Source organism: Harmonia axyridis, chromosome 6 (assembly GCF_914767665.1).
Source record: "Harmonia axyridis chromosome 6, icHarAxyr1.1, whole genome shotgun sequence".
NCBI lineage: Eukaryota > Metazoa > Arthropoda > Insecta > Coleoptera > Coccinellidae > Harmonia > Harmonia axyridis.
In genome coordinates, this window is record NC_059506.1 from 30,048,857 (window position 1) to 30,069,699 (window position 20,843).

Sequence of the window (20,843 nt, forward strand, 5' to 3'; positions counted from 1 at the left end):
AAAGATTTATATAAAATTGAAAAGATGTCTAAGAGGCTCCTTCAAAGAAAATTCAGATAAATAAGGCAAATCAGGGCGGCAAAATTTTATTTTGCCGGGACGCCAATTTTCCTGCCAAGGCAGCAAAGTGATTATTCTCAACGCGAATTAAACAATCGACATTTTCTGACAATGAATATTTTTTTGCCAGCTTCCTTATTTGTGGAGGAGTAAGTACTTCTTAGTGAGATAATTTTGGGACACATAAAACTAGGATTATTTAGGTATATTTTAGATCAAATCCGATTGAAACAAATTAATCCACTAGAAGGTCGATGTTTTCCAGAAGATGATCCTCTAGATTAGATACCTTTTTAGTTTGCTACAAAACTAACCCAAACTCCACTACGACCTTTGTCTATTGTAGTCCCAAACTGAGAAAACTATCAAATTACTTGCCAAAGATTCGTCTTTTTGATAACCTTTATCAATTCGGTAACTGATGGCACATCTGTTGATAACAACAATCGAACACCTTGAAAAATTTATTGGTTGTTTTTATGGAGTCAAGGGACTATTTGACTATGAGAAAATATACAGTGTGGTCCAGCGAAAACTTAACACATCGATTTTTCGGCTGTGAAATGAAAATGTGAGCCTATTAGGGCTTTTTAAGTAGAAAAAACAAAGAAGCATAATTCCTTAGGTATTGTAAGAACTTTTATGCGTATTTCGACTAGTAAATATATTTTTTTGAAATACAAAAAATTACCTTCAAACTACGAAGCATGTTTAGATGGAATCTCAGTATTAGCAGAGGAATTGTAAACGGGCATCATACATTTTAACGTATGATACAAGAGTACAGATAAAAACCTCAGCAAAAACTCTGTCTCCCCGTATAGGTGTAGTGACTAATTTATTTGGTAACAAAATGACATATTTATATTGAAGGGCTTCATCTTCATCCAAAGAAAATCTTCTCCTTCCTTTCTCCTCACTAACGGTTGACGACAATTGAATCTGAAAACATAAAAAGGAAAGAACCAGAAAGAAGAAAGAATGTTAGTTTCTATTATATTGATATGAACTCAGCGACCCATCCTAGAAAAGAATCTGAAACTGAATGGATATCCTGGAAATCCCCCATGAAAGTTATAAATTGGACAAGTATTCACCAAGTAATGATTTCTTCTACACCACACTCACATCATAGTGGTCTTTCAATAGAATGCCATTTGAAGAGCATACTATTGCAACGACCATGACCAGTCCTGATGAGTCCATTTAAAATACACCAAATTTTCCTAGGAAGAGTGAAACCTAGAACTTTCTCTGAAGAATCAACGATAAGACTTTTGTTGAAGACATTACAGGAACTCCATTCCGAACGCCAAATTTCATTGTCACTTTCATAAGATTGAAGAAAAGTATAAATCCATAAAGGTTTGCGTGACTTCAATCTGACAGTTCTAGTATCTGGGAGGTAAGATACAATTGGAAATAAGTTCGAGTAGAAATGAATTTTATCTCAAGATATCTTGACAGCAACCTGTCTACGAATATAAAGCGAAAGTATATGTGATAACAATGGTAACCAATGTAAAGATGTAGATCTAATACTTCCAAAGGTAGTAGGTATCTACATGTATGAGTAAGTTGACTAGTATAGGTAGTAGTCGTTTAGATATTTGTTTCTCTTCAGTTTTCATATAAATAGGTATTCATTAAATCATGATAATCTTTCCTCCACCCCATTTCGATCAAATTTACATGCCCAGTTGAGATATTGCCATTCATCAAGGATATGTCTCGCTAATAGCACCTCATCACGTCTGCCAACATACAGGTGTACGTCGAATTCGGATCGAAAAGAAAAAACCACCGCCCGCTCTGATGAATTATTCAAGAGATGGGCAAGCTGCCGATGATGCTATTTCGCTCGCGGTGCAACTTCATTCTGCTCTTCTGGGCAGTTCAACAGATGCAACGAATTTCGGACTACCGGTGTGAATTGGTGGTGCATCAGTGGTGGAGGTTAAATAGGTTATAGGGGTGGTTTTTGGGTCAGGGTGAGATGAAGCTGAAAGCTGAAGGGGTTATTGGGAGGAAGAAAAAGAAAAGAAAAAGAAATTCATTGAGACCAAACAGGAGATATGAAGTCAAAAAATATTTTCACTATACGTCAAGCTTGGTGGAAATTTTGAATAGAAGAAAAAATGAAAATGTTTTGTATAATATGGACTATGTGAAACAAATGAACAAAGGAGGTTATTACTATTATTATTAACAAAAGACAATAGTAGAGGTATTCACCCATAAACTTAAAATTACAAAAATAATATGGAATTCATATACTTCTAGAAATAATGAAGAAACCAACACATATTCACAGTTTCTTAATTCAGTTGGAGGTGATTCTGGTCTCGAATGAACTGGTCGAGTCTGTTTTTCAAGGAATTAACCTAATTTGCAACAGCAACATTATGTGGCAACCCATTCTATCCGGCGAAAACTCTGTGTGGTCCTAAAATTCTCTTTTGCCTAGTTGAAGGCATGGTCGCGTAGTTGGGTGCTGCTTCTCATGTAGAGGTGATCCAGATTCACACCAAAGAACCCATGCAAAGCCCGATAAGTACCAATAAGATCTATCTATCTCGTCGATCCCCAAATGTATGCAGATTCAGTAATCTCAAACGAACGTGATAGTCTGGTCCTTTCCTACGAAATGAAATCCTTGTATCTCAACTCTGTACACACTCAAGGAGAAGTTGATCGCTTCTGAGAGAAGGGGATCACTTCATCATATTCCATCACACACAGGACACATATAGCTGCAATACAGGCTGCAACCTCTAAAAGACCTCTGAAAGGTCATCTTTTTAGCCTTTGCTGCAACAGCCATCACGTGGTAAGACCAGCTCAAGTCATAGGAGACTACGATGCCCAGATCACTACAGTGGTCAACGGGAGACAAGCGATGACCATCGACTGCATACTGAGAATTACGATTATTTCTGCCTAGCTGTAAAACGTGGCATTTGCTGGTATTTAGTGGCAACAACCATTTTCCACACCAATCCTCTACAGACCATAAATCGTCCTGAAGAATACTCGCATTCGATGCATAGTAATATATTTTCGTATAGTCTGCAAAAAATACGCATTGAGATTTAAGTAGTCTAGGCAGACCAGATGTGTATAGCAAGAAGAGAATGGGTCCCAAGACTGATCCCTGCAGGACGCCACTAGACCCGAAATTATTCTCAGATGAATCAACGTCTTTGATTGAATTTTCCCTATATAGTATAGACATACCATTACCATAATTGGGTTGTGGGTTAGGCAGAGTGAAAGATCAGCTTTGAATTATGCTAATTTTTTTCTATTTTCTTTGCATGCAGTGAAATTGATCCCTAATGATCTATTCAGCCTTCAACTATAAGAATAAAGAGATTATTATAGCACATTCTTTTACACAGTTTAAAACATAGGAAGATGCATTTTTGGATGAATCATTAAAGTTATGGAAATCAAATAGTACCTAATCATATTAAAATATAAGAAATATTGCAGTATTTCATACTTTTATTGAAAATCTTATGAATTTCAATTCAATATGAATCTTGAGTTTCATAGTGATAATATTTTATTAAATAAAGAATAAGGATTTTCAAAAATTGCAGCAGGCAATTTCTTGACTGAAGAAGCCTGAAAGTCCCTCAAAATTTTTTGAATTTGCCACCCCTCTCTGAGTTACATCTCTCGAAAATTCGACAAAATTATTATCTTATTATTTCCTCTCTAATCTCAAAAATCTTAATCCGGTATTTTACCTTATATGCCCAAAAGCAACCTCCGCCTTTGCCCTATGCACCCACTACTGCTAAAACGAATTATAAGTCGACCAAAACTCCCACTGCAACTTGATGAAGTGCTTTATTCCTCAAGTTCAAAAATCATGTCTACCAACACCTGCTGCCTAAAGGCGCTATCGTTAATTTGTAAAACGTTGAAAAGTTTATGGTAGTGTGGTTAGCTATCTTAGCTCTTTAATTAATGTGTTCGAAATTCGGAACCTAAGAACAGGACCCCCAAGAATTAATTTGAAATAGATACGTTTTCGAATTGAAGGGCAAGCTGCACAATGTCCAACTGAAGTTTTTTTCTGTCGTTTGTATGAATGTCTTCTAGGCATGAAACAAATTGATATTCCCTCGGATATTCCTTTGTGTGAAGGCTCTCTTGACCGTTTTTTAAATTCAAATCGGAGATATGTAAAAAATCGATATAAAAAACAATGTAGAATTTGCAGGAACATTTGAAGCTAGAGGAGCTTAAATTATTATTCATTTCCAATTAGAAATCAAGCTGCACATTGTCCAACTAATTTTTCTTGTCGTTCGGATGAATGTCTTCAGGGCATCAAATAAATTGATAATTTTTTGTGTGAAGAACTCTTTTAAACCGTTGTTTAGTTTTGAATCATCGAAATATGAAAAAAATTTGAGATAAAGAAAATAATGAAGGCCTATGCAGGTAAAATTTGCAGCAACGTTTGAAGCCAGTGTCTAACTTTATGAGAAGAAAGTGAAAATTGATGATTATATTTGATTGCCTTGGTCTTCACTTGATGGAAATTCATTTAAATCGAAATTAAATAATAATAATTGTCTTTATTGCTCGAAAGTTCAGCTTACGCTACTCTTACACTTTAACCCACAATATTACAATATATCCCTTAATCCTAAACAAGAAAATCAACATTTATGATTAACAAGAAGAAAAGAAAATTTACAATTATATACCGGCATTTATGAAGTCAGTTATTTTATTTTGAATATGAATAGCACCTGTTTTGTTACACAGTAGCTTCTTCAGATTTTACAATTTGAATAACTGCTATTTTTAAATGAAAATGTCACTTACTTAGGTGAATACGGGGTAGGTACATGCTCTCAACAAAGGATTTTAGCACCTCCGGCAATAAATGGTTTACGGAAAGATATTTGAAAGCGGCAAGTTGGTACTTCCACTGGGTCCTTTTAATAATATTCCAGTTTTATTGTGCATATTTATTTTTAAAGCTTCTAGAAATGTTGAGCCATAATTTTCATTTTTGGTATGGATCATTTTAAAATTATGATTAAACGTATGTCGTTATTCTAATAAGTGTTTGGAATTTTATAATTATGTACTTGCTGGCAAACTCTTAAGATGTTCATTGATTCTAATCTGTTGTTGTTTTTGATAAATTTAAAGAAGTTATTGTAATTTTCTTGACTCAATCTTTATGATCCATAGATTACTTCATGTAGTCTTGAAAAATCAAAAACAACAAAAATAATACAATCAAAGATGATAAATCAGGAGTATAAAAGATGACCTGTAATGATTGACAAAGAGTAAATATTGTATTAGAACAATCAATGAACATCTAGAGTTTCCTCAACACCAAGGATAATTTTAAATATCTACATGAAATTCTACATAGGTACCCAAAATAAAAGTATATACCTAGAATATTTTTGAACGGCCCAGTGGAAGTAACAACTTGTCACTTTAAAATATTTTTCTGTAAACCATTTACATATTTATTGCTGGAGTTCAAAGGATCCTTTGTTGATAACATGTTCCTATCCATATATTTACCTGTGTAAGTGATATTTTCATTGTGAAAATTTCAGTTAGTCAAAATATAAAATTTGCAGAAGCTACTCTTATGTAGCCAAACAATTGTTATTTAAGAATAATTGAAAAGTGAGAATGGAATAATCAATTCATTACTTATTTTACTGGCTCAAAAAGTGAGTACCTGTGTTCAAATCACCATGTAGTGTCATCAAGTTTGCACTCAATTAAACAAAATACAAAAAATGAAGAATTTAGAACATTTAGAAGAGAGAAACTGCCTCATGCCTGAATGTCTAGAGCCATCATAAACGTATAAAGTTGATAAAATCATTAAATCGTCAGTAGTTTAGAATCTGAAGTACCGATATTGGAATTTCCAAAAGTACCTACGATAACTTAAAAATAGAACTTATCAGAGCAATAATGACAACGCAATGTTCATTTTTACGAAAAAAGGTAGAACGAAACATAATTTCGTCATATGAAATTTTCCAGTTGCTTAAATACATACTAGACCTTTCAAAAATTCTAGGAAATCGATGAGAAGAAAGATATACCTATCAACGTATTTCCCAGTCTGCTACTGAATGTGTTTGTATGTGATCTCATACTTGAATTTATCAATATCGATATACAAACATCAATAAAGATGAGGAGTTCTGTTATGAAATTTTAGGAATTGGTAAAGGTATATTATTTATCCAAGATTGTGCTGGATAAATATGGATAGGTGAGATGATAGATGCTACCAATGCACTCGGTATATCAAAAAATGATATGGTAAATCCCCATGATGTACAATAAATACATCAATGGTATAATTTCATACAGTGTATATTGAATATTTTTGTTTGAGAATTTATGAGCTTCCACAAGGCAACTTCCTTGGATAACTTTAACCTTATAATAGTGAATGGAATGGTATAGGTATTGTGATATAATTCTCGAATACCATTGTTATAGTTGAAGGGTTGTATAACCCTTCAGTCAAGTGCTCAAGTTATCGGTCGATAACTCTTGGAAATTTTGGGCTAAGAGGATGATTCAAATTTTCACGGAATCAACAGTACCCAGTGCATAAACCTAAATTATTTTTGACTGTACAGGCTGGTCCGAAAGGGACGAAACACGATACCACTCTGTTTTTTAAATGAGAATGCCCAATTTTTATATCATTATCATAATCTCTATGAAATTCTGATTTCGAAATACTATCATCAATTATCTATGGTCCTTTTTGACGTAGGCCACTTTTTTGCACAAATTTCTTGGATATAATGGTTCAAACTAAAGATTATATCTTGAAAACCATTTGAGATAATTGTACGATTTCTTTTTGTTGAATTCCCGAAAAGTTTTCAAGTCTTCTGCCAATTTTTGAATTACTGTACAGGAGGCCCGAAAAATACTGCAATTTTTAAAAAATGACCTTCAGAAATGGCAGTCCATTTATTCCAATGCCCTGAATTTTTCTTGCTTGTCGGATAGACAAATTAGTTTATTGTTTAAGACATGTGAAATGAATAGTTTTCAAACGCATTTCATGTTTTGTACGGGGTCTGGCAGTATACTTTCCACGTTTCAAAGGGATAAGATTACGTACTCAACTATTCATAATATTAATAACTACTGATAACAACAATTGAAGATTAGCCAAATCAAAGAAATCATTTAAATATTTCGAGACATTCATTTTGATAAAATGAAATGGAGACCACGCGAACAAACACAAACTGCATTGAGGATTTCTAACTGACTACATATTTTCAGCTGAAAATTCTCATCAATATTTATTACTCATTTGAACTGCTCACTGCTCAGATGTCTTCAATTTTCAAACATTCATAATTTGAAGACTAAATCACAGACTAGAAAATGGTTCAATTCGAGATGTATATGATCATGAGTAGCATATTTATTTTTTCAACTATAGTTTTATGTTCGTATATTTTTTTAGTTATTTTTGAGTTTTGCTCATCTAAAAATTGTCTTTACTTTTCTTTTCATGAAATTCACTTGATCTCTTGAGCTTCAAGGTAAATATATATATTTTCAAACAAATATTATTATTATCTTCATCAAAAAGTTGCTAAATATAAAAAAATTGTTAATTTGAAACACTAGTGACATACTTTTATCTCAATCGACAATTATCTAATAAATGCGATACTGCTGAATTAGCTGTTAAAATTGAAAAAAATTATATAGTTAATAGAAACGACTAACTAAATAGGAAATAATTTATTTTTTTAACCTCAAGGAAGTATCACTTATATATGATTTAGCACTCAACCCTTACTTTCATACCATTTGTATTTATAAATTTGTTGTATTCAGAAAACAATCTGATTCGATATTCCAATCCAACTTCGTTTTTGCACAAAAAAAAAAAGGAACGAGAAACAATTTGACGGTAGAATTCATTCAAACACCTACCGCCAGTATTGACCCATTGAAAATATTGCCGAAAAAGCGCCGACAAACAATAAAATCCACCCTGAACTCAATTACAGTCGTTTGCCAACGTTCAATTCCACAAAAAGCGCAAGTGAAATTATATTAGAAGCGTACGCTCGACTCGTGCAGCTTTTGCGCACGCTACCCAAAGCCTCCAATGAAAAATAAGAGCCTTAATTGCAGAGGCGGCGCTTCTACTACTGAAGCTTCCTCGTCACCCCCCACTCTCAACATCCCAAAAGTGCCTGGTCTACTCTATTAAATCAGTGGCAGATCTACGATGGTAGTAGACAGCGTCTATCAGCTGAAGTGAGAGTAGCAGCAGCAGTAGTGAAGTTCTAGTGCAGTTGCCAATCTATATTTGATCTATATTAGTGGATAGCTCGTGAGAGCAGTGAGAACTTGTGCTTGTTAATATGAATATCGCCGTTATGGATACATCTAATGCACCAACTGGTATGTTGAAAAACACAATGTTTCATTTCGTGTTTAATCTATTTTTTTCAATGTTATCATCAGAATAAACTGAATACTCTTTTTTTCTTCTTTCTTTTCTTCGGGAATGAGACATAAACAAATGACCTTCTTTATTATGTTTCTTCGTATTTTGCTCAATAAACGCTGCTATTCCAAATATTGGATAATATGCAGTTTCACAATTTTCCTTTTATTCCAAAGCTAACCAAACCCTAAAAAGTTGTTTTGCTTCTCAAACCGTGCACATTATGACCGAGTTTTTCTTTGCAGTGTTTCAACAGTGCTATTCAATGCCTCAGACCAAGCAAGAGGCTGACAGTACAACCTTCATGTTTCCTCAACAATCTTCGTCACCACCAACTAGGTATCCTTCTTCATGGTATCAGCACGCAGATGCAATGAACAATGGCATACCACATTTCAATCAGATGGCGTTTGCATACAATCCATACAGGGAACATTTCATAAATTTTGTCAGGCAGGCAACGCTCTACTCAAAGTATACAAATCAGATACCAAAAACTGTTGCGAAACCAAGTCCAGGTACCAGACAGAAGAAGCAGTTCATCTGTAAATATTGTAACAGGCATTTCACTAAGAGTTACAATCTTTTGATACATGAGAGGACACATACTGACGAAAGGCCGTATTCTTGTGACATATGTGGGAAGGCTTTCAGGAGGCAAGATCACTTGAGAGACCATAGGTAATTTTCTTTTTCATTTTTGAGTAGTTATCTGAGGATCCTTCAGTGTCACACCTTTTAGCTGAATATTGATTTTTGATGATCATAATTTGTTCAACGGTCAAGATAAACGTTTCAGTATTTTTATTACTTGTTGTAAAAGCCATACTGAAGTACTTACCTTAATATGGGTAAAGTAGGTACATCTCAATTGATACAACATCTAGCTTCATGGGACCATCTGACTCAGTTTCTTAGGAGGTATTCTACGCCCCTTCTCTAAATTGTTTGAAATCATTTATCAAAATTTATGGTGTCTGCACCTCCAAATTTATGAAATCAATATAACCTAGCCTCGGTATAACCTCAAAGTTATATACTGTTGCAAATTGTAAAACTTGCTGATAACCTACTATGAGTCAACTGTTTTAGTACTCATTTGAAAAATTTCCAGTGTTTTCATATCCTTAATTTTGTTTGCAGATACATCCACAGTAAAGAGAAGCCCTTCAGGTGCACAGTTTGTGGAAAAGGATTTTGCCAGAGCAGGACTTTGGCAGTTCACAAAATCCTCCATTCAGAAGAATCACCTCATAAGTGCCCAATTTGCGAAAAATCATTCAACCAACGTTCCAACTTGAAAACCCACCTTTTGACCCATAGCCAAAAAACAATGGATTGTCCATCATGCTCGCAAATATTCGCTAGTTACACCGAGTTGAAGAACCACGAATTGAACCATTGTTCTTCAAAACCCCAAAGTACCAATAACGTTCCAGTAGTACCATTAGTCTTGGAAGAAATAGAAGTTACAGATGGTTTGGATCTTTCAAGGAAACACCAAGAAGAGAATAGTTGTGAAGAAAATTCAATAAAAACGGAGAAAGAAACGACGCCAGTAAAAACTAGATTCGGTTTTTCAATTGAAGACATACTCAGGAAATGAGTTTTTTTTTATTTCGAATTTTTTAGAGATTCCTACCTCTTCTTCTTTGAGACTGATATTGTCAAATGTTACCAATTTGATTTTCAAAGGTTCAAAGTTCTGTGTTATGATTGTACATATCTGTAAATATTGTTGTTGATTTTTGTTGTTATTTATTGAATTTTTTATTTATTGCATACTATCATCTTATCATCGAATATAGATAATACTATTGCATGTACATTAAATTCTTGAATTTTTGCTTTTGTTTCCCTCATATGTCGTTATGATGAAAAAAAAATATATTATCATCCTCTAATACATGCTGATGATTGTACCTATACCAAACAATGGTAGTTATCTAATTATTTATTGGTTTTTGGTATCATTCTGATACCTACAATGTGTCCTGAATTTGCATAGAAATGAGAATTTATTCAAAAGATTCATCAAAAGTTTTCATCGTTCAATTAAATGCCAACAATTTACCAATGGCAAAAAAATATTATAAATGTCTAGTCATTTGAGTAAATGACGTGTTTTTGCTATGAGAATAGCTGGGTTTGTAGTATTCATTGTTGCTAATAATTAATGATTCATGAACAAGAACAATTACTGATTTCTTCATCAAAAACTTCTCTAACAACAATTAGTTGGATAATGAAAGAATTGAGTAATAATGATACTATAGTAATTATATAGGCAATATTTGGAACAGATTTGTTGACCATAAGTGAGTTCTTTTATTTGGGTTCTTTTGAGAAAAAAACTGATACATGATGATGTTACTGGATTTATACAGGGAGTATTTGGAAGGCAGGTTTGTTGAGTGTATCACAATTGGAAACTATAGAATCTTGAGCATAACAGGATATGAAGATTTAGGTGACCCAAATTACCTATAGGTCTCCTGTCTGAGATAGATACTGGGTGTTTCATTTCATAATTTAGGCATTTGTGCTGCGTACACTTGAACTATTTTACGTATTATTTTCACATTTGGCCAAAACCCCATTAAATTATAGGAAATAACGATTAATGGATGCCACCAGAGGCGTACGATTGGGCTGAATGTATTGGTGATTCTACGCCAATGGTGGATTTGCAATTTTATCTCAATTTTTCGATTCTCCAATATTTTCGAAGTAAATATTGTACTCTTCATTCATAGCGATAAAGTATCATTTCTTCAGTATAACATTTTCAGAACCCCATTTTTTTATAATTGCCTAATTCATCTATTCGTCTTGTGGAATTTCGATGAATAAGATTATGTTTTTTGGGAAAAAACGTTCGAAAATCAATCACTTAATAACTGCAAATCAATAGTCCTATAAAACACCGATATAGTTAGGTAATACACATTCACGTCAAAATAATAGAACACTTTAATATTTAAATTGAAATAAGTAGAAAAATTTACTTCAATATTCACAACGAAAGTATTGGAGAATCGAAAAATTGTGATGAATTTGCAAATCCCCCAGAGGCGTATAATTTGGGGATGATCAATGGCCCTTGCCTCTGTCGTACGCCTCTGGTGGTTGCCAGAAACGTTCATTTAGTATTATTAAGTCGACACTGAATATGAAAATAATACTCCAAAAAGTTTTAATGTACAATAGAATTATAATTTTTGAAATAACACCCTGTATTTCAGACAGGAGACACTTATCTAGGTGATTTTGGGCAAATCTTCATATTTTGTGCGCCAAATATTCTATATGGTACTGATTAATTTGATGTTACAATTTGAGATTAAGTTTTTCAGGTAGGTATAGACACCTCCCCCATGTTTAAGTAGATATGTATAATTTTCGAAACAGAGAATTAAAATTTTTAGATTAGTCTGGATACCTTGGGTGTTCTTGAAATACCTTAGATATTTTTATTATTGCATGCTTTGTTATGAAAAACAGGAGTTCATTAATCAAAAGCGATTGGGAAGTCGAAATTTATACGTTTATCTTTATAAAGAAAACGTATTTTACTGAACACGTAAAGAGTGAACAAGGGTGTCCTTCAGGATTCTGTCTTCGGCCGTTATTCTTCTACAGACAGGACCTAGCTAATGCTAGGTAAAAATTCTTGTAGATAATTGGAACCTAATTTTTAAGATCCTACAATAGGTGTTAATATACTTTTCCTAGCCTTGAGCATTTGACATTCATAGTAAGAAGCATAATATATTTCCCGAAAACAATCTTTTATGTACTTATAGTCCTTCAGATTCAATTAGGTACCTCATACCTACATTTCATTTATTATGTTATCTACATTGAAACTGTAGATATACAAAAGATTATTCAAATATATCGTCAACATTTTTCATATTCTGTTGAAGGAAAACCTCCCTGAAGATGTTTATCCATTTAATAATACTCACCTACCTATACTTAATGAATACATAGGCACTCATTCTAATCTGTCATCCTTTATCAGCTACCGTTTAATCACATGGCTCGATACTAGCTCTCTTTATGATTAAGTCAATTAAAAACTGTTATTAAAAGCAGGATCCCTGATCTTAACGACTAATTAGGAATCTGTATGCTGTATTCAGATGCCACAAACTAGTTTCCAAACGTATCAAGGGTTCCGTCAACTAGCGTCCTCTCACGGAGAAACTCTGAACTAAAGTTTAGACTTAGAGCGCAATCCGAATGTGAGATTTGAAAATATAAGGTTTTCTATGGTAGAGGTAATTTTTTTCTAGAATGTAATCTGAGGAGATATCGGGAGTTTTATTGATTTTATTATGTATTCATTTTGGATAAGTGAAATTTGGTACGTACTTAATTAAGTAGGTAGCTAAGGTCCTGACAGGAGGTACCTATTTGTTTTCAACAATTCGCTCACATTTTTCCATAACGAAATGCAAAATGATATCTTTTCAGTATTCCATACCTAGTGGTATAGAGTGGAATGACCGATTAGGATTTTGAACTTTGACTCAACTGCCAGTTGTCTGTCACATAGATATAGATACGAATGATCAGATCTGCGACATATGTATTTTAATGCATCCAAAGTATTTAAGAATGCCCTAGAATCATAACTCAAAGGCATTCATGAAGTTTCGATCTAAATTTGGAATTTTTAAAATTGATTATTCAATAACGTATTGTCATTATCATTTTACACTTTTCAGCTCTAAAATATTCTTTTCAGGTTTATTGTATTGCTGAAACCTACAAATTGACCTCAGGAAACCCTTCAGTGATAGTTTCACTTCACGTTTGATGTTTTCTTCGCTTTCTCAGGTCTCTATCTGTTCTTTCACGAACTAAATTATAGCTTGAGCTTTCAGATCAAATTATAATTTAGTCGTGAAAACTAAATGTGTTCCGTGTAGGCTTTATAAAATGTCTTACTACCATATTCGAAAGAGAAGAAACATTTTTACTTGAAATCCTTTCATTCAATTAAGCCATTAATTATGAAAAAACTTTGGAAGTAAGGTCCATTATTATGATCAGTATAATAGATTAGATTAGGTTCAATGAAGGAGATTCTCTCCATAACGTGATCTACAGCTCGTCTTCCAGTTCCAGATCTCTAATGAACTCCAGTATTTGGGATGGCTTCAAGGAGGCTTCTTCCTCACTTCTAAAAGTTTCTTGTCCAAGCAGATTTTGCGTTGGCTAGTGATGGCAAGACATTCCGTCACCAGGTGATCCGGAGGTTCTTCCTCCTCCCCACAGAATCAGGACTCGTAATTTTCTGCTTGACCCATTCTCATGAGGTGTTTCCAGTTTCCAGTGAGAAGTTGTAGCATATTTTTGCTAAGAACCATATACTTCTTGGATCTCGGAGTGTCAAAGTTCCGAAGAAACTTTTGGAAATGATCAAAACCAGGAAGATTCCGCCAGAGTGTTTCTCTTTCGATTTTTTCCTTCTCCTGAAAGTCTTTCTTATAGGTGCATTTGTCTATGCCACAGCAAGGTTCCGGACCGATGAAAGGAATTTGTGCTTCTTTTTTGGCAAGTGTGTTGGCCTCTTTATTCCCTTTAATTTCCGAGTGGGCTTAGAAGACCTTGTTATTCACTATAATATTATGTAAGTCATTTGATTTTCTGGGCGGTGTGAAGTCTCTTTCAACAAGTTGGCTATTGTAATAGATACGTGCTTAACTTATTATTATTATTTATTTGAATTAGAAAGGAAGCATAATGCTTATAAACTTTCAAAGTACAAAACTTACAAAAGGAAAAATTGTGTGATACAAAAAAAAACTGAACTAAACGAGATCTGGGTAAAAATCAATTTTTGAATTTATTTAGATTTATGATTTCTCACGACAGTATGTGAGAAGAAAAAGGAAAATTTGGGATCAAAATCAAACAAAACTAGATACCCTGGTAATTATATTCTAAGGTTCTTTATATTCTCCAAAAATCTGAGAGAAGACCTTGTTGATTGAGTAATTATAAACAAGAGTTGTGCTGATACCTAAGAAAGCTTGTTGAAATGTTGCAGTATTTTGAGTCTTCTCGAAATTGTTTTTCAGTTGCCAGAAGTTGTGCATTCAAACCAATCAGGAGTGGCAATATATCGGCAGTGTTTCTGGAATAGTTCTGAATGGAATCCACAGAAAAAATCCTATAAATAAAACTCACTTAGGTAACCATATAAAAATTTAATTACAATGCCGATCCAGCAGAAAAACATTAAGAACGATGATTTATACCACACATAACATCATAAATTTCAAATCTGGAAATTTCAACCCATTAAAACCGAAATAAAGAATGATCCCGAACCTAACCTCACCACCGCAGCCACCTGACAGCCAGGAACGAAAACACATAAATAATAATTGGCCAAAAAAAAAGATCAGAAGCTGTCAATCAAAGCATAAAAACCTCAAATAAAATAACCATAGACTACTTATTACCGACATTTAGTGGTACCTGCCGGTGATTTACCTACTTGAATTTCGAAAAACAACAGCCGACTACAAGCTCACTTGATCCATCAATCTAAACTGACACTTCGAAAATCGCGTGTGCCATGCCGAGGTATTTTCCACAAATTGCATTTAATTGTTTAATCGGGCCGATTGTTGCTGTAATTGTTGCTAGGGCTAATTTTTTATTTCCCAAGGGTGCTTGTGGATAATTTTCGTCGATTATTTTTTAAATGCAGCCAGCCGCAACGTCTGATTTGTGGCTGTCAATGGTGATAGATAGGGAATACTTGGTGGTTGTACATTTTGTTTGGTTTCACACACAATTATGTGTTATTAAGATTCTCGGAATTTTATTCAAGAATTTCGACTGATGGGAGAAATGTATCATCCGAGATGGACGGTTTGGAGAGGCTGTGGTAGATTTATTTCGGGATAATTTCCACAAGATGTTGCTCGATGCTCATCAGCTATGGCTAAAGCTATGATCACACAAAATCTTCTGCATCAAAAACGTAGCTTCTCAGGTGAGCTTAAATTGAAAGATCTCAGTGATATGGGCATTTATCAATTAAATGACGTTCCATAACGTTTTCCAGCATCAGGGCTTGACTGTGGATATTTTCCAAGTTTTACCATGAAATCAGCGTCAACAATTAGTCTATAAGCTTGGAATTTTGTGGTCGATTTAAAGAAATCATGGAATTTGCATGTTAGTGCTTAATGTTATATGGGGTTTTCCAATGAGAAGATTCATTTTGATATTGAAGAAAAACTAGAGAAATCAATGGATGTTTATGCTATTGTAAAATGTAAAGAGTAAGGTATGCCATAAACTATAACAAATTTGCACATTAGCGACTGTATGCACACGATAACTTTACGAATTCCATATGTAAGGTCTTGAATCGATTGTGAAAAATTGTCTTAGATCCTACCTTTCAAGTGGCCTCAAAGAAAAAAATTTGTAGGAGTTAAATTTCCAGATCTCGGTTGTCAATTTTGCTGAACTCTTTGAGAAATAACACGCCCAGGAAACTTTACTTGCAAAATTGTGACTGTTTCGTTGCTCGTGTGTCACATACTCGTCTTGTGTTGAAAAGAAACGTCGTCCACATAAAAATTTCCGGAATGAAAACATCAAGATCGACAAATCTGGGTTTTCCTCAACAGCTCAAAAGTGTTTTGGTGTTGTGAACTGTGACTGCAAAATCTTCATCATTTTTGTAGTGAATTTTAACAATTTCAATGCTTTGTTGGAACGTAGTTTCTACTTGTCAAATGTGAAAAGTTGACAGCTTCCAATGTCCGAGCTGTCCAGATAGAGGGCTGTGAGAGGCTAGTGTGACTTTTTTAGTAGTTTTTCAACATTTCTATGAAATCTATTGGTAGATTTTGGTCGCTTCAGAAATATCATTCCAAACTTGGTCATAATGGCCAAGGATTTTTTATCAACGCCAGAATCTTCAGCTCCTGTTGAAAGACGATTTTCCAGAGCAGCTCTTACAGTTACAAATACCCGGAATAGGTTAGGCGACAAATCTATAAGATGCCTCATATGTATCTTAGAGCCTGGAATTATAAAATCAAACAAAGCTGGGAGGGTTCTCAATATTAAGAAACTTTATTTTTTTATAATTTCTTATTTTGTTATGATTTATAGTGATTTAATTTATATTTCTATTTCAAGAAAGTGAATATTTTTGCAAACAGATTCGTCTTTGCTTCTGCAACAGGCTTCATCATCGGCAATAGCTTGTTCATTAGAGCCAAATTTTTTTTCCTGTATCATTCTTTTGATTTACAAAGGCACGAAATCACTGCTGATCTGGAGATTGAGCTGGATGGTGGAGCAGTTTGAAGCTCTATTCGTTCAATTTAATCAGGATTTTCATTGATTTGTGACAAGGACCATTGTCTTGACTAAAGAGAATATTTTTATTTACATCTGAAAAAATTTTTAAAATTTTTGCTCTCAATCGATTGAAATATTTTTGTTTTGTTTTGTAAACTCCGATGCATCTATAGACGAGCCCTCTAAAGCTCCTGACTCTTCCGTAGCTCTTCCTCATTTTTGGAAATCACCCTCTGAGAACTTCAGCATGGATTCAATACCTAACTACTTTTCTCTAAACGCATAATACTGAAGCAGTAGCAACTATGTGTCTGTAAATTTGAAGGAATCAATCGAAAAATTAAATAGGAAAAATAATTAACGAACATAGAACGAAAGCATTTCATTGTTTAAACTATCAGTATGTCCGTATCAGACTTCAATCTCTAAAACTATCGAAATGATTCCTTTAAAGGTCTCATAGATTTCATTTTGGAGCTACAGTTAGGCTCTGTTCAAAGGAAATCAGATAAAACTGCAATCAACAAAAGAAGAAAAAGCTAGACTTCAATAATATTCGATTCTGTGCACCAACAACAACTCATAAAGAAGTTTATGTAACAACTGAAACAGTCGTTCGTCTAATCCGCAAAATCCAACACCAAAAAAAAAAATCCGTGTTCATTATAGCGAATCAAATCAATCAAGTCCATGACAAAATCGCAATCAGCAGCAAATTTCCCCAAGAAACCCAATATCTCGCAGATATTCCATAAAATCATCCCATAAACGAAGAAATCCATCACCCATTTTGGCGTGTTTCGTTTCTTTTTGTTTCACGGTCGAACCGTGTCGGATTTTAGCTTAGGAAAATGCAGCGGATGCGCATCGGCCTACCTTGATGACCGTGGAACGGACGTTAAAAAATCTCCGTCTCACAGATGCTGGATGACCGACGACACCTCTAGATATATACACCGCACAATCGTTTTTGATTGATTGCGATTATATTAGACACCCGGTATACTTCGGCGGGTGATTTTTCACAGACATTGGCGGCGTTTATTCTGAAGATTTTTTTTCGTGATGTTTTGCTGGAAAGATGAGATCGATCTCGAGTTAGAATTGTTACAGCGATTATCAATTAGATGGTGGAATTTTTGGCGGTTTGGTTTTGTCTGATGTATCTAAGTTTGGATGAATCGTTGGACTTGTGTGATGATTTCATGTTGTAGCTATGTTAAGTTGTTTGGTTTGTGTTTTGCTATTTCCGATGAGGAATTTTTGGAGTTTGAGTCTGAGAAAAATTACAGGAAAACACTCCCGTGAAATTGGAGCTTATGACGTCTAGTTAAATTTGTATTTATACAGGGTGTCTCGAAAGTATGCTGCAAAATTGAGACAGAACGTTCTCCCTGAAAAATTAATAGAACTTATAACTGATATTTATTTCCTCAAATGTCGTTCGTTGCAGAGTTACAGATTGTTGAATATGAAAACTTCCACAGTTTCCAAAATATTTCAATCAAATTTGAAATAATTTTTGTGTTCAATAGGTGCTTTGTTACGAAAAAAATTGACATTTCCAGTTCACACCCGTGTCGTACAAGAAGGGCATCATAGTCATTTTTCTCCCCTAATTTTTATGCCATATCAGGTAAAATCATAAAAACTAATCATTTTCTACATTCCCCATTCAATTTTGGGTGGAATATGTATCACTAATTAAAAATTAGCAGGTTTTAGTATTAATATTCCAAGGACATCGATAATAGTCGAGATAATTTTAAAACAATCGAAAGCTCGAACAGTTGCTTCTTTATTTTCGGTTCCGTCTTTCTTTCTCATATTGACCGCCCAATCTTTAAGCATCAACGTCAATTCTTCTGAGCTCCTATGATCATTCAATTCATATTCTCGCTCGTTCGCAGCAAAAATCCATAAATATTCCCTAAATATATTTGTGACTGTATGTTAAAATTTCTGGGAATTTTTCTTCGATTAGCGCATTTATACTTTGTTGTACTTTGAACATAACTTTTGCCGAAACGTGACGTTTTGAAATTTTTTTGTAATGAAGTTGTTAAACTCAATTTTGTTGTCATATTGATTGATAATTGCACTGAATGTAGTTATCAGTGTAATGTTGTCATGATTGGGTGAAATTGTTTCATATGACAAAATTTGTTTGAATGTGAGAACTGTCAAAAAAATTTAAAGATAATCGTATTTATGAATTGAAACATACATGCAATGAAACTTTCCTTCGGCAGAAATTATTTCACAATTCCAATAACTAGTCCAATTAACAATCAGGATCATAGGACGGATTTTGCCCAATAACAAACTCAATATTGAGTATGTTGCCCAATAACATACTCAACTGTTATTGGGCAAAATCCGTCCTATGATCCTGATTGTTAATATGGAGATATTCGGATCGTGAACCTAACCTGAATGTTTCTAGTCTCCAGGACATTCTGTTGGAGAGTAATCGTCCACGATAGTCAGACAGACAGACGTAATTGAATCCAATCATTTAAGACTAATTCAGGCTCCAAATTTGAATATTACTGACGTTGGGTCAAAATTAATAAAAATATTGCGATATCTACAATAACACTGAATAAAATATTTCTTTCGAGAAAGTCCTTGCTCCTATAATTTTGGAATTGGAAGTTACAACAAAATACTTTTCAAATTTTAATACTCTGATACTTTCTCAGTGTTACAGGTTTTACTGCCCTCAGTTTTCAGTAGTGAAACCGAAAATGTTTATGTTATTCAAATAGATAATGCCTTCAGTTTAATTCCCAACAAATACAAATTTTTGTTATTATTGAAATCATAAATAATACAAGATGAAATTTTTTTCTAACGGTTACTCCTGTCAGGTAGCCCATAAATATTCAAGAATAAACTTCAACTGACTAAAAGTATTCCATTGATCCTCAAAATTCATCGCCAGAATTCACAACAACCTCGACTCAATATGAGACTAATTTGCAACCTTGACTTTGCAACAAACTTTACAACTGGTCTAATTTATGTAGGTGAGTTTAAAGAGTTAAGTATGCCAAAATTTCCGGAACTAGATCACCTGAAATTATACCAATAAAATACAGTGTGCAAAATTCTTTCAACCCTTCAAAATTGTCCAACCCTTCATAATTGACTGTCGGTTTTGCTTCTGCCCAGGAGTCCAAATATAGTCGGTAATTTCTTTCAAACTGTCTCAGTTGAAGGTTGTTCGTGCGGCAAATTTGAAAGAATCTATGACCTATATTCGGTACAATTTTGGAAGTGGAAGTTTCAGATGCTGAACACATTTGATTTTTTTATTTTTGGTACTAAAATCAGGCTACCACCTCACTTCACCATAATTTGTAGAATTTGAAATATGTCTAATGGTTTTTATTCAATTTTTATTTATTTATTTGATAATGTGTTCAGTTTTAACTATTTTTAATTTAAATTCTAACTATATATTAGGGATTCACGGTTTGGCTTGATTTTCAAGCTACTTGATATTGAGCTTGACTTCAAGATATTGAGCTAGATTTCAAGTCAAGTTTTGAATATCAAGTCAAGTCAAGTATTTATTCATCAAGTACTCGAATCATATCAAGCTACTCGATTTATGAGAAGGAACCTTGCAAAAAACACTTTTATTTATTAAACTTATTGTATAAAAGAACCAAAAATATCAACTTTTTTGAAAAAGAAACATGAATTGAATCATAACGAAATAAAAAATAATAAAAAAATGAAATTTCTTAAAATTGATAAACATCCAGACTTTTGTTTGATTTCATAATTTTCCATCCAGGAACTAACACATGTGGTATCTTATAGATTTGTCGCCTAACATATTGCTGGTACAGTACAACTTCGATAGTTCGGACAGTCGCTAGTCCGGACACTCCAGTATTCCGGACACTGC

General features: G+C 33.8%; 1 protein-coding gene across 1 annotated transcript in view; it reads left to right on the plus strand.

The window, feature by feature from the left end:
- Positions 1-10,417, plus strand: part of LOC123683142 (zinc finger protein 615-like) — a 30,249-nt gene extending 19,832 nt beyond the window's left edge. Inside the window, exons 3-4 of the mRNA XM_045622040.1 lie at positions 8,818-9,253; positions 9,716-10,417. Coding sequence (XP_045477996.1) covers positions 8,818-9,253; positions 9,716-10,178 — 899 coding nt within the window. The 3' untranslated portion in view covers positions 10,179-10,417. The remainder of the gene's footprint in view (positions 1-8,817; positions 9,254-9,715) is intronic.
- The last annotated feature ends 10,426 nt before the right edge of the window (positions 10,418-20,843 follow it).